General features: G+C 50.6%; 2 protein-coding genes across 2 annotated transcripts; both read left to right on the forward strand.

The window, feature by feature from the left end:
• The first annotated feature begins 538 nt into the window (after positions 1–538).
• LOC119433345 (neprilysin-1-like) lies at positions 539–12371 on the forward strand. Its single transcript, XM_049658302.1, has 3 exons — positions 539–733; positions 7224–7424; positions 12210–12371. The coding sequence occupies exons 1-3, from the start codon at positions 539–541 to the stop codon at positions 12369–12371; spliced, it is 558 nt and encodes a 185-aa protein (XP_049514259.1).
• A 4410-nt stretch (positions 12372–16781) lies between these two features.
• Positions 16782–17885, forward strand: LOC125941306 (pre-mRNA-splicing factor 38B-like). The gene has a single exon (XM_049658303.1). The coding sequence runs from the start codon at positions 16782–16784 to the stop codon at positions 17883–17885; it is 1104 nt and encodes a 367-aa protein (XP_049514260.1).
• Positions 17886–18460: the final 575 nt, after the last annotated feature.

The raw sequence follows: 18460 nt of genomic DNA on the forward strand, positions 1-18460 counted from the left end.
AGATTGCTATTGAGCTCACTGCACCGATCATACCGCGGCATTTAACGTCATTATCAATGAACGTGTAGACCCAACATTATACTTAATCGCATTACGAAGCTTAAATGGCATTAACATTGCCGGTGTGTTTGTCACGGTTTAACATGGATTTTCTCTTCGATAAAGAATGCAAATAATAGTAGGGGGAAGCTTGGGCGAGTTGTTAAAAGATGATATTTGACAAACAGCAGCCGATATTAGCGCTGCTGTTTTTTGTCGAAAATAGGGAAATACGTTGTTCAGGATTACGTCGCTTTCCAAAACCTTACACCAGTAAGCGAGTACATGGAATAATTTATGCGCGCATTGGTATATACATATATGACGCGTTACGGGATGACGTCACCCGCAGGAACTGGTGTTCTTCCGCAAACGCTTCACCGAGGCCAATCTACGCCAGCGGCTGGACAACATGGACGACATGACCGACTTGTTGGTGACCAACTGGCGCACTGTGGCCAACACCAGGCGCATGATGTCCGAGGAAGACTGGAGCGACATGTCCACACACTACGTGTGGTGGCTACGCACCAAGCACGGCTATACGCTGTACAACTCGATACGAAAGAACCTGCGAGGCCCGCCGCTGTACGGGGAGCTGCCCCTGTTCGGCGAGCAGTCGACTGAGGCCGCCAACTACGGCGCGCTGGGCACCACCATCGGAGAGGCCGCCATGCGGCTGATCGAACGAAAGGTGAGCAGATAAATCTACGGCCCGACGCCTAAGCGCAAAGGGGACGCGATTGCCTGCGTGGGAAACATGCTTCGGCACGGCCTGGGGAGGTCGTAAAAGAACGCGACTTTACAAATGCTAGTAGGCACAGCGGAGACTTCCGCTTAACACGTGTTGTCATGGCAATCGTGGAGCTCCTAGGTGCCTAGCGACATAATCGCTTAGGGACTTTTGAGGCACTGGTCTCCGCTGAGCGTGGCTCTCTTATCTCCGGGACCGGGCGCAGCGACCTTGCCGAGCGCAGATCCTACGTGCGAGCGAATCGTTTAGGGCGCGTTGCAGTGGCGCACCGACGGGGGGGGGGGGGGGGGATTCCGGGGTTGGACCCCCCCCCCCCTGAGGCCGACTTAATCCCCCCCCCCTTTTGTTTAACCCCTTTTCTTTCCTTACGCATTTGAGTACTGCAACTAAGATGTAAGATGCGCAATCGTCTGCACACTCGCAAAAAGCGCATTTTTTTGACAATTTCCCGTGATGAAATCGAAATTAGTGCTGTTTAGATGGTATTGGCCAACTGTCAACCCCCCCCCCCCCCCCCTGGCAGAGATCCTGGGTGCGCTACTGGCGCGGTGAATGTCTGGCGGTCTCTGGCCCACGCCGGCCGCACTTTATTATTGTAGCGTTTGTTGTAGTGGCGGAAATCTTTTCAGTAGTGGTGGTGTAAACAAGCGGATACTGCTCGCGTTTGTACCCCGGTCCTGCGGCGGAAGCCGCAGTGCCGGGCACCGACGCGAAGCGGCGGTCGTTGGGGTGTTGCTACGCTGCGCTCCACAGCGTAGCAACACCCCAAATAAAAAATGTCACAGTTTCGCCCTAAGGGCGAAGCAATGAATGCGATAGCAACACAGCAATGTCATACGAAGTAAGGTGAGCGGCTTTGGTAGCAATATGAATTGTAGTAAACATGAGCTGATTAAGTAAGCAGGTGTGCTGCGACGTAAGTAGACCGACATGAAGAGAGACTCGATGACCACGAGAAGGCGCGTGTGAAACGGTGGTGTCGATGAGAAGCGCTTCCCGTGGGCAGCGCTTGCGAAGGGACACACCTGTAGCGCTGCACTACCGACCCGGGCAGCATTGCATGTGTAGCGTGCGTTGGAAAATGTGGCCCGCCTATTACTAACTGATTGAACAAGCGTGGTGTGAGCGCGCACAAACAAACATGACTAGATCACACTGAATGACTGCATACAACGACTGTCAAAACGCTGGCAGCAAGCGCATACGCCGCAGCAACGGGCGAAGGTACCTGCGGTCTATCGCTTCAACGGAAACTGAGCGGCGAATGCACGGCGCATAAAGGTCAGAGCCGTGTGGAGATAAGCGACGGTGCGAGCGAGCGACGAGCGCGGTTGTTGGCAGAGTAGAAGTGCGCCCCCCCCCCCTCCGCTCCCTCCGGCGCTGGCTTCCCGCTTCCTTGCTTGCGCGTGGGAGATTGAGTGCGTTCGCTCTCCGTGATAGCGCGCGTCCCCGCACGCTTCCGCTCGGGCATACGGCGCGCGGCGAAGATTTTATCTATAGGGAACCTCACGGCGACGGCGACGCCGACGGCAGAAATCCGGTTGAAGTGTCCATATAATTGCTATCGCAATAAAAATACTGCTCCAGTCAGGTAGACTGCTCCCTCCCTGATAGTGAGATTATATTTGGATCATCAAAACAGTGATGCGTTTATTTAAGAATATCATCGTTTCTCTCTCACAGGCGCGAGGACAAGCGGGTGCGATAGAGAAACGAAGGACTTTCCGCCACTAGAACAAACGCTACAATAACAAAGCGCGGCCGGCGTGGGCCAGACACCACCAGACATTCAACGCGCCCTAAACGACTCGCTCCCTACGCACGTAGGATCTGTGCTCTGCAAGCTCGCTGCGCCCGGTCCCGGAGATAAAAGAGCCACGCTCAGTAACTAGGAGCCGCCGCGCGCGCAGGCCAGTGCCTCAAAGTCCCAAAGCGATTATGTCCTTAGGCACCTAGGAGCTCCACGATTGCCATTGGTGTTGGGCTGCTGAGCACGAGGTCGCGGGATCGAATCTCGGCCACGGCGGCCGCATTTCGATGGGGGTGAAATGCGAAAACACCCGTGTACTTAGATTTGGGTGCACGTTAAAGAACCCCAGGTGGTCCAAATTTCCGGAGTCCCCCACTACGGCGTGCCTCGTAATCATATCGTGGTTTTGGCACGTAAAACCCCATAATTTAATTTAATTTTTTAATTGCCATGACAACACGTGTTAAGCGGAAGTCACGTGACCCGCAGTGCCACGCCCCCGCTGTACCTACTAGCAATTGGAAAGTCGCAGCTAAAAGAACACTCGGCGCGACCGAAGGGCGGAGGCAATGACTGCGATGAGAAAGTGTAGTGTTGTGCTAGAACTCCTCGGACGGTGTTCTAACTGTGCACGGGTGCGCCAACGTTTCTTCTTCACGTTAAGTTAAATGCTTCAACACGTGGTGTAAGGCCTAGTAATGGCACTTTCACAGGTACCACTGGGCTGCCCGTAAAGAGTGGCACCAGTAAAATTACATCGCTTTCCGATTGTGAGCACTAATACTGTTTCGCACTTCTTTCATATTCTGAGAACATTTCAGACAAAGGCGTGAACGAAATGTTTCATGGCTGTTGCTTGCGCCTCTTGCAATTCTCAGCAAAGAAATCTGAGGGAAATTCAGTTGGGAACATGAGACTGGTCTGAGCAACTTTTCCGGTTGAATAGTATAGCATCTAACTTGTATACGAGTATGAGGCATAAATAAACATGTAGCGTATATTTATGTAAGTCTAAAGCACTTCCCGCTGTTAGCTCTTTCACCGAATGTGACAGTTTTTTCTACAAAAGGTGAAAGACGATGCGAAGCGACGGTGTAAACGTCTGAACCTAGATAAATTACACTGCGTGCAATATAAACAAGAAGCGCAGTCTTCTAGGTGTATTTTTCGTGGCAAAACCACAAAGCTTATTGGAAACAGAGTTACGGCGTCGGAAACAGCAACTTAGCAAGAACCACTTGCGTTTTACTGCAGCAACAAATGAAATAGCTGACCACTGACGACCCCTTTCAGAATTCCGAATATGCTAACTTTCTGGGGGCTAACGCGAACGCAAAGTTATCTGCTTTTTGCAATAGACATCGAGGTTCGTTATTCTTATTCCCCTCACAATGGCATCCTTAGTGCAGTTCCAAATCTCATTGACAAGCCTGGCGAAGTTGCTTTCCAGAACGCCTCTAGAATCCCTGCCAAGCTAGCGCTTCTTAGCAATGCAGTCAGCTTAATTTCAATTTGGGGGTTAATAAGTGCCACAACCACAATCTGATTACGAGGCACGCCGTAGTGGGGAGCTCCGAATTAATGTGGACCAAATGCGATTCTTTAACGTGCCCCCAATGAACGTACACGGGCGTTCTTGCAATATGTCCCCTTCGAAATGCTGCCGCCGCGGCTGGGATTTGATCCCGCGACCACCTGCTTAGGAGTTACCCGAGTTCGACGTATGTCGAATGGGATAATGGTGTGTTCATTCAAAGAAAAATGGTGCATGCATCGGTAAATCACAGCGCATTAGAGACAAGGAACGGTCGCCGAAACCACCCACACACAGGGGCACTGTGCGTCTCGTTCTCAGCAAACCAAACTTGAATTAGTCTGGTTTGAGTGGTTTCGTGATTTAATCAGTTTGGTTTGGTAAATTACGTAGTTTACCAAAGTACTGAAAACTGGTAACTCCATTCGGGCATGCCAGAAACGATAATGCAGGTTACACTGCCGTAGTTAAATGAGAATTCTGAGGTATCACAAAACAGCGTAGCTTAATTGTGACACGCATTACCAGCCCATACAGGGTTGGCATACTCACTCAAAAGTACGCTGTCTCAACGGCTCGTTCCGCACTCGTTTCATGCTCGTGGAATTCAATGAGCACTGAGGTGTACGCTTGGACGTGGGTGTGGATGGGAATTATTTGCGGCGAGAGCTTTGTGTGGACGAGGATATTAAAGAGTCGTGAGTGGCAGTTAACGTGAGTGTCCAGGAGAGTCGGCGACAGTGAGGGTGAGTGACGTATTTATTTATTTATTTATTTATTTATTTATTTATTTATTTATTTATTTATTTATTTATTTATTTATTTATTTATTTATTTATTTATTTATTTATTTATTTATTTATTTATTTATTTATATTTTTACTTATTTATCTATATGGTCCCCACAACGCCTATTTCAGACATTACAGGGGATACACAAGTGAGAGGAAAAATAAGTTGCAACTAATATATATTCACGTGAATGGAAGGGGAAAAGGCAATACGCAGGCAATGTTATAAAAGTAGTTAAAAGCCATTCAAAGGTAACGATTAAGGAGCCAGTGCATAACAAAAAATTGTAAAGAACAACCAAAGGCTACGCAGAGTAATATTTTTTTTAATGGCTGGCTCTCCCGTAACCGAGAGTAGATGTAAGTATGAAATGGCCACTGGCAAAGCAGATTGGTTGGAGGTGATACTAGGCGCATATCTTAAAATGGGTGTACGCATGTTCGCAACGACACACCCCACCACACCAGACCGCACCCCACGCAGCATCCCATACTGTGCACTGGTCCACGTAGACGCTGCCCAGCTAGAAGAAAAAAAAAATGTCGCAGTTTCGCCCGAAAGGTGAAGCATCGATTGCGATAGCAAATTAGTAGAAAGCTATACGAAGTAAGGATAGTAGTTTTATCGGCCATATGGAGTTGTAAGTATTCGCTTACTAACTAAATAAACAAGCACGGTGTCACGCGCGCACCGGTAAACATTAACACATCTCGCTCGATGACCGCGGGAGCTCGTCAAAACGCTGGAGTGAGAAAGCGCGCCGGCGGCAGCGAGCAAACTGACCTTCGCGCTGGCTCTCGCTTCAACGCGAACTAAACGTCGAAAGCGCAGCGCATACGAAGCTACCGGCACTCGGCGAATGCACTTTGGCCCATCGCAGATCGCTTTGAAGATGAGGCACCCGCGGGCGCACACTTCAGCCGCGTCGCAGATCGCTTTCAAGATAGCTCCGTGAGCAGCAGCCCCCCCCCCCCTCCCCTCCCGTCTCCGTCGCCTCCTCCCCGTTCCTCGCGCGTGAACGAAGACCGTGCGCTTCCGGCCGCCTTCCTCTCTCACGTGCGCGAGATTAAACTGCGGTTGCCGGCTCACCCTCGCAAGCTTTCACTCGCACACACAACGCACGTCGCGCGGCGACGATTTTATCGCCGTTGGACTTTAGTGCGGAACATCACTACGACGACGGCGGCGGCAAAAATACGCTTGGAGTGTCCATATAAAACGGCTGAAGGCGGCACGACAGGCAGCGAAAAACGCCAGGGAGACAGAGCGCACCACCCAGCTAAAAGAAGCGCCTGAAGGAGGCGCCAGGCAGCGTGGCCATCTCTCGAGGCGACACAAAACCCTCACCGCGAAGCATGGCCTCCGAAATTTACGCGAGCCGGCTGGTTGGCCGGCGCACGTGCCAATCCCGGAGGCCATTGCGGTACTCACGGACCACCGGCGTTCAAAAGAGCACACGCAACCATGTCTCAGCGCCGAAAGATGACAATCAAGTGTATGGTGCCCTGCATCTGCCTTTTGAACGTCGCTATTGGAAATGACAAATAAAACTTTAGTGTACGAGAATTAACAGCTTGAGTGATATTGTGAACAAACATTAGGAAGAACTCAAAAGCAAATTTTTTTGTAACTTGTTTGGGCAGCAACTAGTGTGTGTAATGCGGTCCTGTACAAAGGGTTGGGGGCCAGAGACGACATTTTGTTAGCTTTTGACTGGTTGCCCAAATGATCTCGTTTTGTTCTCGCAATGATGCCCCTATAACGGCTCTGACTGTTGGCTCAAGGTCCAAGCAAGGTCGCCGACAGCAGGAGCTAAAAGCATTTCATGCTTAAAAACGCGCACGAATGTCGGCGAATGTGATTCGACGTAAGCAGCGTTAGCGAATTCCGGAGTACTTGGTCTGGGTACATGCGTATTGGCAGGCTTATCAAAAAGAGGGCGTCCTGTGGCGTACGGATCATTTACGTTCGTTCTTTCTCGGTCTTTCTTTTTTTTTTTTTTGCACGTTTCAACAAATACAATGGGTTGTCTTAATCAAATGTTCATGGAAAGTTAGTGGACGCGAGTATGGGCTGGTAAGTGCGAACGAAAGCGTGTGTCGACGCCAGTGAGCGTTAGAGAGTGTGTCTGGGTGCTATAAGTAGGAGCTTGAGTCAGTGGCAACGAGTGTTGGTGAGCGGAAGTGGGTATGCATTTATTGTGCCCACCTATACACAAAAACAAAAGTCAAAAGTCGGAACGTCTGTGCTCACTTACGTATTTCGATATTCACGTTTTAGGTGGAGAGGGATCGGCCTTTAGCCAATTACGTGTTGCTGATTGCTCTCTCTCTCTCTCTCTGTGTCCGTTACAGTTTGTGGATGCGAAGAAGACGGAGCTGACGGATCGCATGGAGTGCGTCTACACGGCAAATCCAGAGATGCCGCGCTCGACGAAGGATCCCGTGTACCGGTCCGCTGCTGTCGACATCGTGTACACCGCGTTCAAAGGCGTCGCGTCCAAGCGAAAGAATCAGGATCTGAGGAGTTTCGGTCGCGAGCAGACATTCTTCCAGGTCAGTGAGCTTTGAGGGCCGCTCCTGCGCGCTTTAGAAATGATGCAGCTGCGCCGCTAATGCAAAGCAGTGACGCCACAGCTGGCGCGTTACGTCCTTTTATTTAAGAATGTCCTACAGGGACACATCGTGGGGGCATTGAGTAAGGCGAGCTTGGAACAAGCTATACAAAACAAATTAACTAAAAAAGCCTATATTATATAGATGCAGGAATGCGACGACAAGTTTTTTTTTTTTTTTGGAAACAAGACGTACTTAACGTTTTCGGCTGGTGGACCAGCCTTCGTCAGAGTACAGTAACATTTCAACAACTCACGCATAGCTTTAAAAGCACCGTATCAAGGACAGGCGCTGACTAGAACTTGTCCTCTGAGAACCTGTGAGGAAGTGCAGCATATATCCTCATTCTTCTAGGCCGTCCGCCAAGCACAAACAAGCCTTATTGAACTAAATTAACGTTTAAAAGTAAATTGCGTCAGAAAGTGCCTAGAATACGACTTACAAAAAGTTGCAGGCGTGATAGCTTCGAAAGTCATTCTAATACACGAGAAGACGTAAATCGATCGCGCGGGAAGTGAAAGAGAAAGCCCGTTTCCAGCTGCCGTTTGAGGTCTGTCTTGAGTGGCCGCGGCCGCAAGCTGGTGGTACCGTTAGCACGGCATACATCCTCATTCTTGTATGCCCCCCGCCGAGCGCAAGTGCGTTACTGAACTAATTGAATTTCTCAAAGTAAAATCCGTAAAAAAAATTCCTAAAGTACGACATACACACAACCTGCAGACATGATAGCATCGGATTGCAATTTGAATATACCAGAAACATAATTCTGTTACGCGGAATTACAAACCGCTTTTCCAGCTGCCGTTTTTGGCGTGAGCGCGCCACGATAAATTTCGCCGAGTACGATACTCCCTAATGCAATATTTGATCGCAGCTTTGTACGCGTTTTCATTTCGCGATATATTGGCTGGCGCGGACAACGTCTCGTGTGGCACGTTGCAAACGGAGCGAGAGGCAGCGGTTGGGTGACGCGTGCGCGCGACTCACATGCAGCAGCCGCCGCAGACAGACCTCCGCTCATGCAGCGCTTTCTTTTTTTTTTTTCATACAGACGACGCGCGCTACTCTGACGTCATCTCGTAACCATCGTCGCCGCAAAGCCAGTCTTGCGCGGCACTACGCTTTTATTGCGATAGCAATTATATGGACACTTCAACCGGATTTCTGCCGTCGCTGTCGCCGTCGTCGTCGCCGTCGCCGTGAGGTTCCCTATAGATAAAATCTTCGCCGCGCGCCGTATGCCCGAGCGGAAGCGTGCGGGGACGCGCGCTATCACGGAGAGCGAACGCACTCAATCACCCACGCGCAAGCAAGGAAGCGGGAAGCCAGCGCCGGAGGGAGCGCGGGGGGGGGGGGGGGGGGGGAGCGCACTTCTACTCTGCCAACAACCGCGCTCGTCGCTCGCTCGCCCGCACAGTCTCTTATCTCCACACGGCTCTGACCTTTATGCGCCGTGCATTCGCCGCTCAGTTTCCGTTGAAGCGATAGACCGCACGTACCTTCGCCCGCTGCGCGGCGTATGCGCTCGCTGCCAGCGTTTTGACAGCCGTTGGCTGCAGTCATTCAGTGTGATCTATTCATGTTTGTTTGTGCGCGCTCACACCACGCTTGTTCATTCAGTTAGTAATAGTCGGGCCACATTTTCCAACGCACGCTACACATGCAATGCTGCCCAGATCGGCAGTGCAGCACTACAGGTGTGTCCCTTCGCACGCGCTGCCCACGGTAAGAGCTTCTCATCAACACCACCGTTTCACACGCGCCTTCTCGTGGTCATCGAGTCTCTCTTCATGTCGGTCTACTTACGCCGCAGCACACCTGCTATTCAGCTCATGTTTACTACAATTCATATTGCTACCAAAGCCGCTCACCTTCGTATGACATTGCTGTGTTGCTATCGCATTCATTGCTTCGCCCTTAGGGCGAAACTGTGACATTTTTTCTTCTCACGCTTTCGCCATGCCCTCCTACTCCGCTTTCCGCCTCATTGTTCCACTGCACCGTCCTCCTCCGTTTTCCTCCTCGCGGTGTCTTCGCTATCACCGTCTTTCATTACCCGCTGCGCTCCGCGTTCGCTTTCATCCTTTCGCTGTGCTTGTTCGCTCGGTTACAAGGCACAACGCCGAAGCTGGCCGCAGGAACGGGCGTCTAAGAGCGGCGCTCTAAAATACAGACTAACTAAAGGTTAACAGCTTCGCTGTAAAAATCCAAGGACACCTAAGTACTTCTTATGACTTCTGAATGCGAAAGCATTAATGCCCATGTGAACGCCGCTGAGCGGCCCTTCGAGTTATGAACTCCTCACGGGCCAGCGTTTGGATTTGGCCTTACGGTGGCGCAGTTAGAACGCAGGCGAGAGCTTGCGCGGACAAGCAAGGCGCGGGTAACACAGGCATCCAAGAGCGATAGCGAGGGTGACGTGGCGTCGCGCTGATGCCCTCTGCCCTCACGCAACACCGGGCGCATTATGGGTGCGGCAGGTGTTGCCTTTCGACCGGTCTGCTCAAGCAGGTTAAAAAAAAAACTTTTCATAACCACCTTGGGTCTGTTCCGTCGAGGCGCGCTCAGGACGTGGCGTCGCAGCCAATGGCAATGCGACTTTAGTTGCCATTTCGCTGCTATAGACGACACATGCCGGTTTTTTAACAGGCGAAGCTGTTCTAGCTAACCGTAAAAAGTGTCGCCTGCTGCCGCAAAACCTCGCCGAGCTATGACGTCAGCTGCGTTGCCTAGCAACCACCTCGCGGAGCGGTGTGTGTACGCCTCGCCTCCTCTCAGTGCCGTGCACATCTTACCTTGACAGGGGACGTTAAGGAGAGGGAAGGAGAGCATGCGCGCGGCGAGCGCAATGCTCGGGAGAGGGAAAGAGAAAATGAGAGCGAGGCAGAGAAAGAAATTGTAGCAGCACCAACGAGGCAACGTGCAGAGCTGCTGCCGACGCCGCCCACGTTGCCATAAAAGGAGCTGCGCCTAGTCATGTCAAGTTTCGCTAGATATCGAGCGGCTCGCCTCCAACGTGTTCGGCGTCGGCAAGCAACAGCGTTCTTGGCACTGTGCCAACCTTGGTTAGCCTGCCTGCGTTTGTGGCATGCCAGGAACGCTGTCGCTCGTAGGCGCTGACGCGTCCAGCGGTAGTCAGGCGAAATGTCGCGAAAGGGAAGGTACCTCCGAAAATGATCGCTCGAGAATACCTTCCCTACATGCGTAGTTAAGCTAAACCAAGTTAATACCTAGCAGTAGCAGCCAGTAAGACTTGAGGTTCGACAGTTTCGCTGTGCCTAAGCTTTGCACGACTGAGTGCAAACTTGCCCGTTTTTTGGCTCAATGGGCCATCCGACACTTTCGCGCAAAAAAAAAATTCGCTGACGATTACGATACTCCCTAATACAAAATTTGAGCGCAGCTGTTTAGGTGTTTTGAACTCGCGATATATTGTGGCCAAGAATTTGATTATGACCGACAGGGTCTTTTCGGCGACGGCGCTGAACCTCTGTTCGGGCAGCCCGTTTAGTAGCATTATTAGACGAAGCATTTCCACAGGTTGCGTATCTTATGACTCCTAAAAAGAGCGTGAACACGGGACCGCGTTGCTCGCGCGGAGCCCATTCTCTAGCGGTGGCGGCACAGGCGAACAGCGCATGCGCAGTGGGTCCTATGCCCACGCGGGGAATTCCTACCGGGAAATTCTTCGCCGCCTGAGCTCCAGAGACTGTCTCTCGCTTTGAGCCTGTCCATGCGTTGCTGTCGTGTGTTGAATGGCGGTGGGTAGGGTTTGTCTTTTCTTGCAATCTTTGCTTGGGGTTTCATGGCCTTCTGATCATGACCTGACCATGAGTTTGCACTCATGGTCAGGTAGCTGGATCGGTTTTGCCACATTTATAGCAGAAGGCTGGCAGTGGTCTCGGGCAGACATCGCCGCGGTGTCCCGTGTTGCCGCAGGTCCTGCAGTATTCCACCGACTTGCGGTAGGGTCGGCATCAAAAGTCGAGACTCTGGAAGCGGACGCAATAACGAACGTGCGGTCCTTGGGAATAGATCACGGCCGCGGACGATTGCCCGAGCATACAGGCGTGGAGTATCGTGTACCTTGCTGGTGCGCGAATACTTGCCTTGAGTTCTTCGTCACTCGTGCCCGGCGAGAGTCCGCTTATACACCTCTGGATACATCGCGTCCGAGGTTCTTGTGTTGCCTTTTACAGCAAAAAAGTGCCACCACGTTGTTTTCCAGTTTCTTGGCGTCTTCCGAGCCGGCCGTGCTTTCAATAATCAGGTTCTCGATTCTCTGCACTTGAACGCACATTTTTTCCCCGAAGTCTTGCTACGAGAAACCACTGCCTTTTCCGATGACATGCATGATGGACCATCGTTTCGGATTTTTTTTTTTTTTTTTTTTACTTGTAGCACGTCGCGGGCAGCCTCACGTGCATGTTCGTGCGAGCAAGCGCCGTTGGCGCGCAGCGAAGCGTGAACGGAATGCGCGGAGTGATACATTTTCGTGACCGAACTTCTTGCGTAGCGCCTGATGTCTGAAACGGAGTATCCGGATGAGCAATTTTTTTTTCCACATTGTTATTATGTGCATATAGAGTTCGTCGTTCAGGCACCTGCCGGTTTGTCCTTCATATAAAGGATCGCAGGAGCACGTCGCAGTGATCATTCGGTGAAGGCAGTCACGGACCACCAGGAAAGCCGCGCACTCAATCCATTCGTTCAATCGTGTCGCAGATGATGTGCTACCTGATGTGCGAGGGCAGCTTGAGGGACGCCAAGGTGCCGGAGTGGAGCTGCAACCAAGCGGTCAAGGACAGCCACAACTTCGGCAAGGTTTTCGGTTGCCCGATCGGGTCACCCATGAACCCGACATCCAAGTGTCGCTTGCTCTACTGAAACTTTCTCGACCCTTTCTGTGCATCGCGAAGGCATTTTGCCCGCCTCTGTTAAGGTCCCTGTATTTTTAACATACAGGGACCTTAGCTCTGTTCGACCTGGCGTGCCACCTACGCGGTTTTGACTGTACTTCACCTACTATTGCCTGCTCATCTCCTCGTTGTCCCTGTGCTTTCTTTTGTGTGTGTGTGTGTCGCTAGCTGTCCTTTCTTCGTATTTTGTTTTTACGGCCTTCATTAGCCGCTGTGTTGTGTTGTAAGGTGCATTGAGCCACGCGTGTGCGATAGCGTGCGATGTGTGTGAGCCTCAGTCGTCACCTCTTGGGCAAATGTGCGCAGTCCCATATACGACCATACGGCTTCTGAACTTTGTGCCGAACTCTACTCGATGCGACAGGAATCGCGGTACGTTTCAGCTCGCCGAGCTGGCCCCGTTGGGAGAGTGCGGTACATCGAGAACTTTGAGTCAGCAACGCCGAAGCTTCGCCGCTATTTTTATGTTTGCCATGTTGATGCCGTTGTTTGTATGCTAGGCTATCACGGCGATTGACGTCGGACTCTCAAGTGTAACGTGACTGGAAAATCACGCGGCTTTCGTTTCATTTGTATAACGCGAATGATTGGGCGATTTTTTTTTTTAAGTTTTGGCGCGTGAGTGTAGTGTCAGTGTCTGTACCCCAGCGCTGGCTCTGCGTTTTTTTTTTTTTTGTTAGCATATTTCTCGCCCTTGACCACAGCACTCGACGCTATCGTGGCCAACCTGCGCCACATTATCCCCTGAAACTCATCGAAACCTCCTTGCAACTGGAGTCGTGATTTGTATGCTCGCACTTGCGCTCCTATAGAACTTTTTTTTTTGTTCTGAGTTCGTAAAAGCGTCCATAAAGTTGATGAGCCTCCTTTTATTGAACGCCACAGATTCGTACGAGTTCAAGTACGAGTGCAAGCTAGCATGACGACAAGGTGGTGTTCATATACGCTTGAGTATTGCTTGTTAAATAAACGTTGCGCTTGAAGTGTCCGCCTGTGCTCGTTTGCATGCATTTCTGGCAGACGTGCAGCGCGGCCCATCGCCCGAAATTTTCGGAGGTCCTACACGTTGTCATAATCACCAGCCTAACCTCGCCAATCTGTTGTCCTGGACAGCACTCGCCGTTCCTGGACATTTTGCATCGTGATGACAACGCTGTTGGTTCCAGTCACTGTCCGATACCCACAATGGGGGACTGCTCAAGATGCGGGTTGCAGAACGAGAAGTAAAGGCACACAAAAAACAATCTGAAGGTTAACTTTCTTGTAAATACTTAGAAACTGAAGATTCACGCAGTAGTCGGACTATTATATATGATGTGTTGGTCGCGGGATCGAATCCCGGCCACTGCGGCTGCATTTCGATGGGGGCGAAATCTGAATAACATGCGTTTGCTTTGATTTAGCTGCACGTTAAAGAACCCCAGGTGGTCAAAATTATTCCGGAGCCCCCGCTACGGCGTGTCTCATAATCAGATGGTGGTATTGGCACGTAACACCCCATAATTTAATTTTTTTAGCTTTCCTTGCCTAACGTTTTTATTATTTTAATTCTATAATGTACAGGAAACGTTATAAATGTCATTTCACCACATTCACAACTGAAAACACCCGTGTACTTAGATTTAGGCGCACGTTAAAGAACCCCAGGTGGTCCAAATTTCCGGAGTCGCCCACTACGGCGTGCCTCAATCAGAACTGGTTTTGGCACGTAAAACCACATAATTTAATTTAACATTCACAACTTAACGGCAGCTCCGGCCAAGCTAAAGCAGCACATATTCGTTCCGCTGACGGCTGGCAAGAAGTGTTGCGAGGGTTATATAGAAACCATTGGTAAGCGTTCATATAAGACATTTACACGTTATCGGGCTGCTATGAAACCGAAATAACACCGACAATGACAGATGCTTTGTAGTTTGTACATTGCGCACCGGCTCGCAGAAACGCGGCGACCACCTCTTTTTCGCTTCATGTAGCGCAAGCCAGCGAACATCGAACGTCATGCCGCCGCGCCTTCATCCGCCGTGCGAAGTTCGTCTTGAAAGTTCGCTGCCCGTAGCACAGGCTCAATGAGAAAGACTGCGTAGGTTAGAAACGCGGGATTACCGTGTGCTTCAGTCAACCGGCAGTACAGAACACTTGCGTCACCGCGTGACGTTATCGCCAAAGAATCGAAACATAACGACCGTTTCAAAAAATTAAGTTATGGGTCGTGCTAAAACCACGATCTGATTATGACGGAATAATTTGGACCACCTGGGGTTCTTTAACGTGCACCTAAATCTAAGTACACGGGTTTTTTCGCATTTCGCCCCCATCGAAGTGCGGCCGTCATGGGCGGGATTCGATCCCGCGACCTCGTGCTCAGCAGCCCAACACCATAGCCACTGAGCAACCACGGCGGGTGGCGACCGTGTCAAAACATTGATGGGAAACGTAGCGGCTCGAAAGGAGAGCAATGTCTACCCGCTCGTACCTGCTTCGTTATAGTGCGCTGACGCAAGATTCTCGAGAGAAAGCGTTCTTTGAGATGTACCCGCTATGCCTCTCGAGAAATCTGCGGAATAGAATCAACCTCTCTATGTGGCTTTCGTAGATATGAAAAGGCATTTGATTCAGTAGAGATACCAGCAGTCATAGAGGCATTGCGTAATCAAGGAGTACAGGAGGCATACGTGAATATTGGCAAATATCTACAAGGATTCCACATCTACCTTGGTTTTCCACAACAAAAGTAGAAAGTTACCTATCAAGAAAGGGGTGAGGCAAGGAGAGACAGTCTCTCCAATGCTATTCACTGCATGCTTAGAAGAAGCTTTATTCAAGCTCTTAGACTGGGAAGGCTTAGGAGTGAGGATCAACGGCGAATATCTCAGCAACCTTCGGTTTGCAGATGGCATTGTCCTAGTCAGCAACAATGGAGACGAATTACAACAAATGATTGAGGACCTTAATCGAGAAAGTGTAAGCATTGATTTGAAGATGAATATGCAGAAGACAAAGATAATGTTCAATGGCAAGGGAACAAAAATTCAGGATCGCCAGTCAGCATCTAGAGTCTGTGAAGGAGTACTTCTATCTAGGTCAGTTACTCACAGGGGACCCTGATGTAAGGAAATTTGCAGTATAAAATTCGGTTGGAGTGCATGCGGCAGGCATTGCCAAATCCTGACTGGGATCTTACCACTGTCGTTGAAAAGAAAAGTGAACAATCATTGCATTCTACCGTTGCTAACATATGGGGCTGAAACTTGGAGCTTAACAAGGAAGCTCGAGAACAAGTTAAGGACCGCACAGAGAGCGATGGAAGGAAAAGTGTTAGGCCTAACATTAAGAGACAGGAAGAGAGCGGTGTGGATGGGAAAACAAACAGTCATAGCCGATACTCTAGTTGACATTAAGCGGAAGAAATGGCACTGGGCAGGCCATGTAATGCGTAGGCTGGATAACCGGTGGACCATTAGAGTTACAGAATGGGTGCCAAGTGAAGCGAAGCGCTGTCGAGGACAGCAGAAAACTAGGTGGGGGGATGATGAGGAGGAGGAGGAATAAACGTTTAACTTCGAAACATTATCCCGGGTGGCATACTCTAGGTGGAAAGTCTGAATTAAGAAATTTGCAGGCGCAAGTTGGAATCAGCTAGCGCAAGACAGGGTTATCTGGAGATCACAGGGACATGCCTTCGTCCTGCAGTTGTTGTCGTTGCCTCAAAACATGACTCGTACGTCGTCCATCAGTGTACTTAAAGAGTACGCTGATGATGATTATTATGATGATGACGTTGAATTAATTATATTTTACTTGCTACGTACAAGTCTGAGACAAATACAAAAATTATGTGTGCGACATATGCGCGTTATACTACCGTTGTAAACGACTTCCTTTTACGAATTGAAAAGAAAAAGTAAAATATGCAAACATTAAATGACAAAGGAGAAATAAATCGAAGCACACAATTCTTCATCAATCTATCCTCCAGTGTGGGTATGAGCCATTGTATGAGGACATCATCATCATCATCATCATCATCATCATCATCATCATCATCATCATCATCATCACCATCATCATCAGGTCTCGCTCGATGTGACATGCGCGCGTGCTCAAGAAAAAGAAGATGGTGGGAACCGAAACAAGTCCGAAGGATACTAGTCTAGTTATTCCAAAATCTTTTTTTTTTTTACTTTGGGTTTCTCATTTTCAAAAAAAATTCTTTAGCTACCTACTGCCGCCCGATTCTTGGCCTATCCCCCTCGGTGGGTACGAGCCATAATAGAGGTTCATCATCATCGTCGTGTAAGTCTTTCGCTGCATCTGAATGGAGACGAAGACACGCCGACTGATAGACGGAAAGCCTTGGGAAGACGAAGCCGGCACCATGGATAGCAAGACCAGCAACATCCCTGAAGACGATCTCGGAGCTAAGGAGCGAACAAGGTCGCGGGCTGCTCCCGCTTTCTACATTTCACGAGATGACCCAAAACAACGCTCCTCCAGGGTCCTCATACACAAGGATCGCCGGCTACCCGAAAGCAGGAGAGGAAGTCTCGAGAGCAAGCGAAGCGGAGACGACGTAAATCCGCCTTTGGAGAGGTCCAGGAACAAGGACGGTGTAGCAGCCGGCACCTACGAGCCGGGAAGCTCCCGGAAGCAGCGTGCTTCGGTCGACGACGTCTACAGCGGCAACGACATGCAACGTCCGATTCTGAGGCAGACTACCGCACGGACAACACGCACAGCGTCCGCTACCGAAGCAGAACCCCTGAATGGGCAATATTCCGAGAGGCCGATCAAGGTCTACAGGGACGAGTTTCTTTCGTTCGACGAAGAAGACTTCCGCAATTCCCCCAGGTCACCCCGTACGCGCGTAGAAGGCGAAGACGGGATGAAGCGTTCCATGCGAGAAATTGCTTCAAGTGACGAGGAGGGCAGGATTTCGCGAACTGCGGACAGGCACAGCAAACGCGAGGCTTATGAAGAGCACCTTGCTCACAAGTCCTGTCAGTTTTCAGTTGTCGCCATCGACGGAGACGACGACAGAGAGCATCGCATTTCGAAGCGGCGTCCGTCGACCGAGCGCTTCTTCTCGGACAGCGAAGAAGCAGGAGCTCGGCAAACTACCGACGAACGAAGCAGACGTCAGAGCTTCGAGAGTGTCCCTGCCATAGACTACCGCAAGTCGGGAAAGCAGTCCACTGGGACTATCGACGAAGGCGGCGAGAGGGAGCGTTCGCTTTCAAGGCGAACATGGGTATCGACGAAGCGCGCACCGTCGCAACGCGATGACATTGAGGACAAGCGACCCGCTGAGCAACTGAGCAAACGTTATAGTGACGATGCTCCGCCTGTCGACGGAAGCCACCGCAAGAACCGCAGGCTCTCCATTGCAACCACTGATGAAGAAGACAGAAGGGAGCGCTCATCTTTCGAGCAAAGATTGCCGTCGATGGAACGGCCGTTCTCGAAGAGCGAGGAAGCCTGAATTTCTGCGAGGCGTTGGCAGGCTGAATACGCGTTACGTTGACAAATATTTTCCTCGTAAAGAAGACAGCAGCAGGTACCGCAAGGTGTCCGGCGAACGCGTCGATGAAGCCGATGAAAGGGAGTGGTCTTTACCGAAGGAAAGGCTGTCATCCACGACACGCGTCTCTCCGGGCGATGAAGAACCAAAAGGCCGACGAACTCTTGAGACATCGAGCAGACGCTACAGTGACGAGACTCCTCGTGTCCTTAACGGCCGCCGTATGCCGCATACGTTGCCCGCCGCAATCATCCATGAAGAGGAGGAGAAGGAGCATTCGGTGTCAACGCTGTCAATGAAACACGCACTATCGGATGCTGAGGAACCCAGAGACCAGCGAACCTATGAGAAGCCCGGCAGGAGCTATGCAGAAGAGGGTCCTCATATGAAAGATATGGGAAAGTGGAGAAAGCTGCCCAGTAAAGACGACTACGACCAAAACGAGCGCGAACGTCCTGTTTCTAGGCAACAAAGAAGCCAGGAAGATGACGAGGGAATTCGGCGAACCGTTGAGAATCGCAAGAGCCTCTACAAAT

Source organism: Dermacentor silvarum, chromosome 11 (assembly GCF_013339745.2).
Source record: "Dermacentor silvarum isolate Dsil-2018 chromosome 11, BIME_Dsil_1.4, whole genome shotgun sequence".
Taxonomy (NCBI): domain Eukaryota; kingdom Metazoa; phylum Arthropoda; class Arachnida; order Ixodida; family Ixodidae; genus Dermacentor; species Dermacentor silvarum.

Bases quoted from the DNA above. Each gene is read 5' to 3' on its own strand.
- LOC119433345 (XM_049658302.1), top strand. From the start codon at position 539: ATGTCCACACACTACGTGTGGTGGCTACGCACCAAGCACGGCTATACG. The intron at 734-7,223 runs GTGAGCAGATAA...TGTCCGTTACAG, and splicing joins TGCGGCTGATCGAACGAAAG to TTTGTGGATGCGAAGAAGAC. The intron at 7,425-12,209 runs GTCAGTGAGCTT...ATCGTGTCGCAG, and splicing joins GCGAGCAGACATTCTTCCAG to ATGATGTGCTACCTGATGTG.
- LOC125941306 (XM_049658303.1), top strand. From the start codon at position 16,782: ATGGATAGCAAGACCAGCAACATCCCTGAAGACGATCTCGGAGCTAAG.